The sequence below is a fragment of the Triticum dicoccoides genome, chromosome 1A (genome assembly GCF_002162155.2).
Source record: "Triticum dicoccoides isolate Atlit2015 ecotype Zavitan chromosome 1A, WEW_v2.0, whole genome shotgun sequence".
In the NCBI taxonomy this organism is placed as follows: Eukaryota; Viridiplantae; Streptophyta; class Magnoliopsida; order Poales; family Poaceae; genus Triticum; species Triticum dicoccoides.
Window position 1 is genome coordinate 564,354,548 of NC_041380.1, and position 9,203 is coordinate 564,363,750.

The 9,203-nt window shown below is 46.5% G+C and overlaps 1 protein-coding gene across 1 annotated transcript; it reads left to right on the top strand.

Moving 5' to 3' along the window:
• Positions 1 to 2,562: 2,562 nt before the first annotated feature.
• Positions 2,563 to 7,656, top strand: LOC119290938 (protein DETOXIFICATION 14-like). Its single transcript, XM_037569622.1, has 7 exons — positions 2,563 to 2,985; positions 4,880 to 5,424; positions 5,511 to 5,597; positions 5,674 to 5,730; positions 5,826 to 6,064; positions 6,849 to 7,054; positions 7,162 to 7,656. The coding sequence occupies exons 1-7, from the start codon at positions 2,722 to 2,724 to the stop codon at positions 7,243 to 7,245; spliced, it is 1,482 nt and encodes a 493-aa protein (XP_037425519.1). The 5' UTR covers positions 2,563 to 2,721; the 3' UTR covers positions 7,246 to 7,656.
• The last annotated feature ends 1,547 nt before the right edge of the window (positions 7,657 to 9,203 follow it).

Here is a 9,203-nt window from a genome sequence, read left to right on the forward strand (position 1 = left end):
GGAGAACTGGAAGCAACCTGCTTAAATAATGAATTAACGTGGACAGTGTTTGACAACGCTTTTCTCTTCATAGCTGCTGAATTGCAGTGTGACAATTAGCTATATTGGATAAGTTTGACATAGGGAAAATTTGCATCGCAAATAATTACTCATACAAGATAATTTGCATCACGGTCACTATAATTTTTAGGACATGTACATAATAGGAATTCTTCATAGAATCATAGCATTACAAGTCAGACAACCAGAACATGTAAACTAGTAAAATCTGATGTATATATGTCCAACAATGATACAAGATGAGAATTGAGATTAGTAGATGCATGGTGCGATGTGCTAAACCTTTGGATCATTGGCTAGTTTCTGTTGGTTGGAAATCAGGCTGCGAGCCTGCGTCACACCGTCGCAGTTACGCTACGCTGTATGAATAGGATCGGGGGCAGTAGGTCAGGGAGAAGAGGCGGCCGCCGGCCGGGCGGGCGAGGTCACCGAAGAGCGGGGACTAATCCACGTACATGTTTTTTTATGAGCCTATTTCACGTACATGCTAATTTTTTTTTTTGAGCTTTTTTAGAGCTAAACATACGTACAGGCTGATCACGCGAGAACATACGGCGCTAGTGTGGGCTTGACATGGGCCTTCTCCCTTTTTCTTAAATTAACGCCGTATAGGGGGGCCAAGTACATGCATTCCTATCACTAATTACACAGCATCATTCGATCATTAGGGGGGCCACGCCCCTGCTCGCCCCCCCTTGGCTCCGCCACTGCACAAGCCCATCCATCAACACGAAGCTCCAGCGTAGATTACTATCGTTTTCTTGGGACAGCGAGGTCATGTTTTTTTGCTTTGCATTCGTGACTGCAATATATGATGTCAGGTGTTTTAAATTGATCCAAGAGCTAAAACGGCGATGACTAATGTCCATGAGTTGATTCTTAGAGGCGCATGCACGAATACAAATACTTTTTGATTATGAATGACGAGGTCAGGCCCGGCTCCGACTCAAATTAAGGTTAGAGGCTTCAGTGCATCTATAGCTGGGCACCCCAAACCCGCCTCAAATGCCCGCGCGGACGACCATGTCACTACCCGTTCACGAAATTTTCGACCCAGACGGGTGCCTCAAACGCTCGGGCTGACAGACACCTCTCATATCCAGCCCAAACATGGGGTGAGTATGGGGCGCCCCTGACGTGTCCACCACGTCGGACCCGGCCCATGCTAGCCCACCGACCCCACATATATATTTATCCCCATCCACTTGTCGGACCACCCTAGCCACTTCACTCCACCCCCTCCCCCCCTCCGCTACCCAAGCTCACCTCCGGTGATCTCCGACCGTCTCCGGCATGGCGGGCAGCGAATTTGACTCCAACTAGTCTGCATCCGTCGATTGGGGTGTCATCTCGTGCGGGTTGGAGGAGGCAATGGCCGTCCGCATTGCACTCCGTTGCTCCCGGGAGGACAACGCCCGACCGACAGTAGGATCTGTCCGGCGCGACTCCATAGCGTCGGCTCAACTCGCACTCGGATCCTCTAGGGCTAGATCATCGCGGTCCCGGCGGCCTTCAAATCCCTCATTCCCGATCTCCGGTCAGGCGGAGTATGAGTCCCATCAGGACCGGAGTGCTCGTCGTGGCAAGGAGAGGATAAGGGGCGCCGAGGCCAGACTCGCTGCCTACATGGCAGCGGCGCGGGCGGCCGCAGAGGAGGAAGCCATCTGCGCTCGCATTGTGAAGAAGCTGTAGCGGAGGAACACGCGCGCCCTCGCCCAAGAGAAGAATCGAGCGGTTCGTGCCATGGCCGGTCTGCCACCAAAAAAGAAGAGGGAGGACATCGATGGTGAGGACAGCTCCGGCGACAAGCAGGTCCAGCTCGATCCCTGCTACATCTTCGACTAGTACTTCCGCAACAAGGACGGCAAGGGCGTCAGGAAAGGCAAGGGCAGCCGTGGATGATCTTCTTCACCATAGTCAAGCATGCCAGATTTTGGTAATCCGATGACATGCTAGTGATGTACTCCCTCCGTCCGAAAATACTTGTCATCAAAATGGACAAAAAGGGATGTATCTAGAACTAAAATACATCTAGATACATCCCCTTTTATTCATTTTGATGACAAGTATTTCCGGACGGAAGGAGTAATAGCCGGAACAATGTATATAATGCAGCAACGTAGTTGCATGAATTTGAGATATAGTAATTGAGATGTCCGATTGTGAAAAAACAAATTTGAGACTTGACCGATCAGTATCGGTCGGCAATTTGGGAGGTCAGATTTGCCAAGTCGAACTGTAGATGCTCTCCTGCGACGATGAGCCACCAGGCAAACCTGTCTGGGAGGATGGGCAGGATTGTTTTTTATTCACCAGGGCACTTGAACATGCACCCATTTTCCAAATCATTTGGCGTTCGAAAGCGGGCAAGAAAAGCAAGACCAGAAAAGGCAAGGCGCTGGACGCGGGGGCGGGGGTGGGGGTGGGACCCCCCGATAGAGAGGGACCATATATGGACGTCTGTCGACCCGCGATAACGATATTCCCCAGAGAGAAAGAGAATCCAGTCCCCACCCGCCGCCGCGCCGCTGATAGCGAGCGTGACAGAGTCCTCCCCCATTAAACCCCCCCGCCCGGCCGCCGCGTCGTCCACCGCCACCGCCAGACCACGCCCGCAATCGCCGACCGAGGCACGGACGGAGAAGCGCGACGACGCCCGCCATGGAGGACAGAGCGCCGCTTCTGCCCCGGCGCCAAGAGGCGGCGGCGGCGGCCAAGAGCGGCGGGTGGCGCTGCGGGGCGGCGGCGGCGGAGGCCAGGAAGGTCGCGCACGTGGCGCTGCCGATGGCGGCCGTGAGCGTGGCGCAGTACGCCGTGCAGGTGGCCTCCAACATGATGGTCGGCCACCTCCCCGGGGGCGTGCTGGCGCTCTCCGCCTCCGCCATCGCCACCTCCCTCGCCTCCGTCTCCGGATTCAGCCTCCTCGTACGTCACCCCTCACACCCACCTCTCTCTCTTTCTCTCTCTCTCTCTCTCTCTAACACACGCCTTGGTTCCGGCTTAAATTGATCGCCGCATTGCCCTCTTGCAAACTTGATTTGCCGGCTTAATAACCAACAAGTGATTCACTGTTGCTATTGCACGATCTTGCTAGAAGCAATCGGTACGAGTCGGCCTCAGATTCAGTTTGGGGGGTTTGAGGTGCGGTGCGCATTCAGTCATTCAGTGTATGAGCCCAGGTGGTCAATCTCGAGTTGAACACGAGCACCTTGCTGTAAAGTGTAAAGTGACCTCGCTAGCAACAAAATAGGATTCTCTCCTTTTTTTTCCAGTCAATTATTGTGTTCTAGCCTTAAAAGCAATACTCCCTCCGTCCCAAAATAAGTGACTCAATTTTATACTAACTTTTACCGAGTCGCTTATTTTGGGACGGGGGAGTATAAGTCTTTTTAGAGATTTCAATGTGGACTACATACGGAGCAAAATGAGTGAATCTACACTCTAAAATTTTGCTCCGTACGTAATCCATGTTGAAATCTCTAAAAAAAAAGTGTTATATTTAGAAACGGAAGGAGTATATCATAACAAACTTGTGTGCGTTCTGCCGCTGAACATTGGCTGCTACTGCTAGCATCAGTGTATTAGTACAAGTTTACCACTGCATGGCGCGATAAATGAAATTATGCAAAGCTCACATATGTTCAATCTGCCTTAAACTGTTTGGCGAAAGAGGTGTGCTGGAAACCAGAAAAGTGCAAGTTTAAGCCATAGTTAAAAGTCTCAAGCATATTTCCATACTGTTATTTAAATGGAATTAATCAGTAGGTGTTTAGTCTTTTGTCGCTGTATCTATAACTGGGATATCGCTCCACTGAAGAGGGTTAATGCAGGAATGGAACCACCCATGTTCCGTCAAGCTTTCAAGTGAACTTTGTCACTTGGCGTGGTCAAACTTCAAGAACACGTTGTTATTTTGATGCAACAATCTTACAACGGGCGTGGGCTGTTACTCTACATCTTTGTTTAATATTCTGAACAGTTTAAATATAACTGTTTTCTTTAAAACTGCACATATTGACCCCAGTAATCTGAATGCTCTGCTTTGCATGACAGATTGGAAAGGCAGGCGGTTTAGAAACTCTGTGAACGAGTCCAGCGTAGGTTTAGTTTGGGGTTTTGTGGTGCCGTGCTCATTCGGTGTACGGGCCTAGGTGGCCAATCTCGAGTTGAACACCAACACCTTACTGTAAAGTGTATAGTGACCTCACTAGCAGCAAATTATTCTCTCTTTTTTTCTAGGCAAGTACTGCATTCTTTCGTTTATATACCTTATTAAACTTATTAAAAATATATGTATCATAACAAACTTGTGTTCCGTTTCAAAAAATAACAAACTTGTGTGCGTTCTGCCGCTGGACATTGGCTGTTTATTACCACGCCATGGTGCGATCGGTCAAATTATTCAAACCTCACATATTGCCAATGCCAACTGAAGCAGAGTACGAACTAAAGAAAAGGCATATTGTCGTTACAAGCAGTAGCCATCATTAAGAAGGAATTAGGAGGGGTTTAGTCTTTTCTCATTTTTTCCCCACTAACTGGGACAAAGCTCCACCGAATGGTTGAATGCAGGAATGGAACTAACTATGTTGTTCCGTCAAACTTTCAAGAGTAACTTTGTTATCTGGCGTGTTCAAAGTTAAAGAACACTTTGTTATTTTGATGCACCAGTCTGGCCATGTGTGGGCTTAAGGGCTCAAGACTATACGCTATTACCGCACATCATTATTTAATATTCTGAACAGTGTTAGCAAAACTGTTTTCTTTGAGTTGCACATTTTTTACACCAGTAATCTGAATATTCTGCTTTGTATAACAGATTGGAATGTCAAACGGCTTAGAAACTCTGTGTGGTCAAGCTTACGGGGCCGAACAGTACGGCAGATTGGGAGTGCAAACCTACAGAGCTATGGTCACCCTGACGGCTGTCAGCATTCCAATCTCACTTCTCTGGGTATTCATGGGAAAACTCCTGACCCTCATAGGCCAGGACCCCATGATCTCGCATGAAGCCGGAAGATACATAATGTGGTTGATTCCGGCCCTCTTTGCATACGCTGTCAGCCAGCCCTTAACAAAGTTCTTACAGTCTCAGAGTCTGATAATCCCTATGCTTTGGTCCTCCATTGCGACGTTGCTCTTGCACATTCCTGTTTGCTGGTTATTAGTGTTCAAGACCAGCCTTGGGTACATTGGAGCCGCTTTGGCGATAAGCGTATCATACTGGTTGAACGTGTTCATGCTTGTCGCGTACATCGGATGCTCAAACTCTTGTAAGGAGACATTCTCGCGTCCTACACTCGATGCTTTCAGTGGAGTGGGTGTGTTCATGCGCCTAGCTCTGCCGTCTGCACTAATGTTATGGTAAGCACAGCAGTGTGATTCAGAATGGCCACGTGTCACGTTACTTTTCCCTGTTGAGCTAACGAGTTTCCGTGTGAATCTTCCAGTTTTGAATGGTGGTCATTTGAGGTCATTATTCTTCTGTCTGGACTTCTACCCAATCCAGAGCTGCAAACTTCAGTTCTGTCTACATGGTAAGAATTTCCCATGTAAGGTAATATGCACTGATGGTAATATTTGCATCATATTCACATGCGTCTTTTTGTGCAGCATGACAACAATCACACTGATGTATACTATAGCATACGGGATTGGTGCTGCTGGAAGGTAAGTAGAAGCTTAACATACTTCTAGATATTACTTCTTTTCTGGATGGAATTATCATTTGATGACGGAATTCTGTATTTTTATTCAATGGGCAGCACTCGGGTATCAAATGAATTAGGTGCCGGGAATCCTGAAGGTGCTCGACTGGCTGTCCGCGTTGTGATGTGTATTGCTGTGACTGAGGCAGTTGTCATCACTGGGGCACTGTTAGCATCCCAGCACATCTTGGGCTATGCATACAGCAGTGATAAGGAGGTTGTTGATTATGTCAATGCAATGGTTCCCTTCATCTGCATCTCAGTTGCTGCTGATAGCCTACAAGGAGTTCTCTCAGGTTAAAACTTTCTAACTACCAATTGATCTGTCAATTTTACCGTCCCTTTAAAAGAGTGTGATGTTATAATGATTTCGGCAGCCATAAGCTATACTTGTTTCCAGCCATGACACCATACTGTGATATATATATCTTCACCCTGTAGTTTGATTTCGATAATTCAGTATGTAGCTTTTATCCAGTTTGGTAATAAGCCTTGCTAGGTAGCAAGTGAAACTATTATCTGTGAGTCATGCCAATTTCGCAAAGACATTACCAGGTAACGTGCCACTTATTAGATTTGTTAATGTTTCGCTATACTAATGCTATTTTGTGTTGTGGAAGCCGACATTGTTACTTGGGGAGTTACTTGTTTGTTCTTTCAAACATGTGCTCTTACGTGAACATGGATGGCGGTGTTTACGTCCACACACATCTGGCTGGGATGTAACCTTAAGTGGGCGCCACCTCACTAAGTATGCAATCACTTGCACCTTTCTTCTAGCTAGTGGAACTGTTGTTTCCTTCACAGGTCTGTTTCACTAGATGTGCAAATTCATGCTTGTTGACAGTTCTGGACAGGCAAAAATTATGAACTATACTTGCTCAAACATATGCTCTTGCCTGGCATTTCCAACATAAGCTTAATTTAGACACAGGCAAGATCCTCATGTATACTGACATCATATCGCTAAACTCCAATAGAGAAGAATCCGCTCTTTCTGTTCTTTCTACATAGTTTTAGCACCAGATGCATTCATGTCTAGTGCTAAGTGCTAACACGCATTGTGTGTTAATCATTCAGGTATTGCTCGAGGGTGCGGGTGGCAGCACCTGGGCGCCTATGTGAACCTCGGTTCGTTCTATCTGTTTGGGATTCCGATGTCCCTCCTTCTTGGGTTTGTTCTGAAGATGGGAGGGAAAGGGCTTTGGATGGGCATTTCCTGCGGCTCCATAATGCAATTCCTACTTCTGTCCGGCATAGTGTTCTTCAGCAACTGGCAAAAGATGGTTCGCTCTTTCATCTCAAACTTTCCAGTTTCTCCATGCCAGTGTTGATCGTACATGAAAGACAAAGCCTGATTTATATGCCACTGAGCTGTTTGATGCTTTTGCAGTCTGACAATGCGAGGGAGAGCGTTTTCGGCGGAACCCTGGCAGAGAAGGAGCCTTTGATGTCTGATGTAACGGGCGCTGCCTAATTTTGTCGCGGGTTGCTCAATCCCTTGACCCGAACTTGAAGCAGACGACACGGCAGCTTAATCTTGTGGCTGTAGATGACAGTCTCAGAGATGTGAGTGTATAGAGAGGCGAGTTTGCTGAAGAACCGACGAAATCAAGAACTAACTGGTGCCCGTAGTTGTAATGTTGCAATTTTGTTGAGGTCGGGAAGAATGATAGCAGATATTCAATGGAGAAAGTAACACGGGCGTAGTTTCGGTAGCCATCTTCTGAAAAGATGTTGCTAACGGATCCTGAAGCAGAGTACCAACCTCTTTAAAAATAAATAAAAAGTGACGACTTTGCCATAGACATCCTTAGGATATGTCTTTTTTTTTTAGATTCCGAATTCAATTCAGAATTGAAAATATATGGATGGCTGTGTTTATCTCCGCAAGGTTCTGTTTGCATATTCGGGATTTATGACTTGCAAATTACTTCCTTCGTAAAGAAATATAAGAGCATTTAGATCACTACTCAGTGATCTAAACACTTTCTTGGATAGATGCGTGAGAGAGCATTATTGGTCTGCCGACCTTTTTCTTTTTGAAAGAACAGCAGGAGCTCTGCCTTTGCATTATAGATGGGAGGAGATATAGAGTTACATGGTACAGGTAGAGACGGCAAAAGTGCCCCACGAACCAAAGACAAAACTAGCTCTTGAAACAGAGAGTTACAGAGACAAAAAAGTAGACACCATCCTACACCCTGTTCCTACCCAGCCACCTGAATGGTGCTCACTCCTGAAAACACGAGAATGTTTGCGCCTGCATAGCTCCGTAGCTGCTCCCGTTCTCTGTTTTAGCCGACTTGTTGGACACAAGTGTGGAGCTTGGCCACTTTAGACGAACCGCACCGCACGTCGCTCCTAGGGGCGGGCAGCATTAACCAAGCTCTAACTAACTACCGGGCAAAGTAGTTTACACCACTACACGATGGAGACAAAAAATAAGCTTGGATTTGGTTGTCGTTCGCTTACATTCGTGTGTTTTTAGATTGGATTCTTCCCATCCACGCTCCACTTCATCAGCGGCGGTTGCTGTTCTGGTGCATTTTCGTATAAGGCTTAGCACGACGATTTTTCAATTATCTACGACAACAGGCTTTTTGTCCGGCTCCGGCACGGGGGAGGGCGATGACGGCGGTGCACCTTCGGCTCGCTTCAGTGCTTGTAGTCGTAGTTAGGTGGTCTACGAGTCTAGATATATTTTTTATTATTTCTGGTGTTCGTTGTACTGCCATGATTAAACATGAATAGATCAAAAAAAATTCTGACAAGAAAAGAAAAAGAATGCATTCGATCGGGTAAAAGAAAAACCTAGCCGCTGAGCTGTCACGTAATACGCAATGTAAATACTCCCTCCGTTCGCGAATAAGAGTACATCTAGGTTTTGTCTTAAGTTAAAGTTTTAAAATTTTGACTAACTTTATAAAGAAAAGTAATAGCATTTATGGCACTAAAATTTGTATCACTAGATTCTTTTCGAAATGTAGTTTCATAATGTACCAATTTAATGTCATATATGGTACTACTCTTTTTCATAAAGTTGACCAAAATTTTAAAATTTTGATTTAGGACAAAACTTAGATGTACATTTATTCACGGACGAAGGGAATACATGATTTTGTGGAGATGTTGAACCACCAGCTAGCATTGTTGTTATTTTGACGTGGACTAGGAATGGACCGGCCTCTGTTTTTTTTTTTTTGAGAAAGACTGGGCTACGGGTGGGCGGTGGCTGGCAATGGCATCAGCAGTGAACAAGGCAGTAGGGAGCTAAAACGAGCTAGCTAGCCTTTTACGCGCAGCCCGGGTGCAACACCCCCGTGCTTTCATGTGCCCCTGCAACCAGCGGCGAATCCAAGGGGCACTCCGAAATTAAAATTCAGCCTATCTCAGCCCATCTCAGCCCAGTTTCAGCCCATCATAACCCAGTTT

Coding starts and splice junctions, on each gene's coding strand:
- LOC119290938 (XM_037569622.1), top strand. CDS start 2,722: ATGGAGGACAGAGCGCCGCTTCTGCCCCGGCGCCAAGAGGCGGCGGCG. Junction 5,425..5,510: donor CCGTCTGCACTAATGTTATG/GTAAGCACAGCA, acceptor TGAATCTTCCAG/TTTTGAATGGTGGTCATTTG. Junction 5,731..5,825: donor GGGATTGGTGCTGCTGGAAG/GTAAGTAGAAGC, acceptor TTCAATGGGCAG/CACTCGGGTATCAAATGAAT.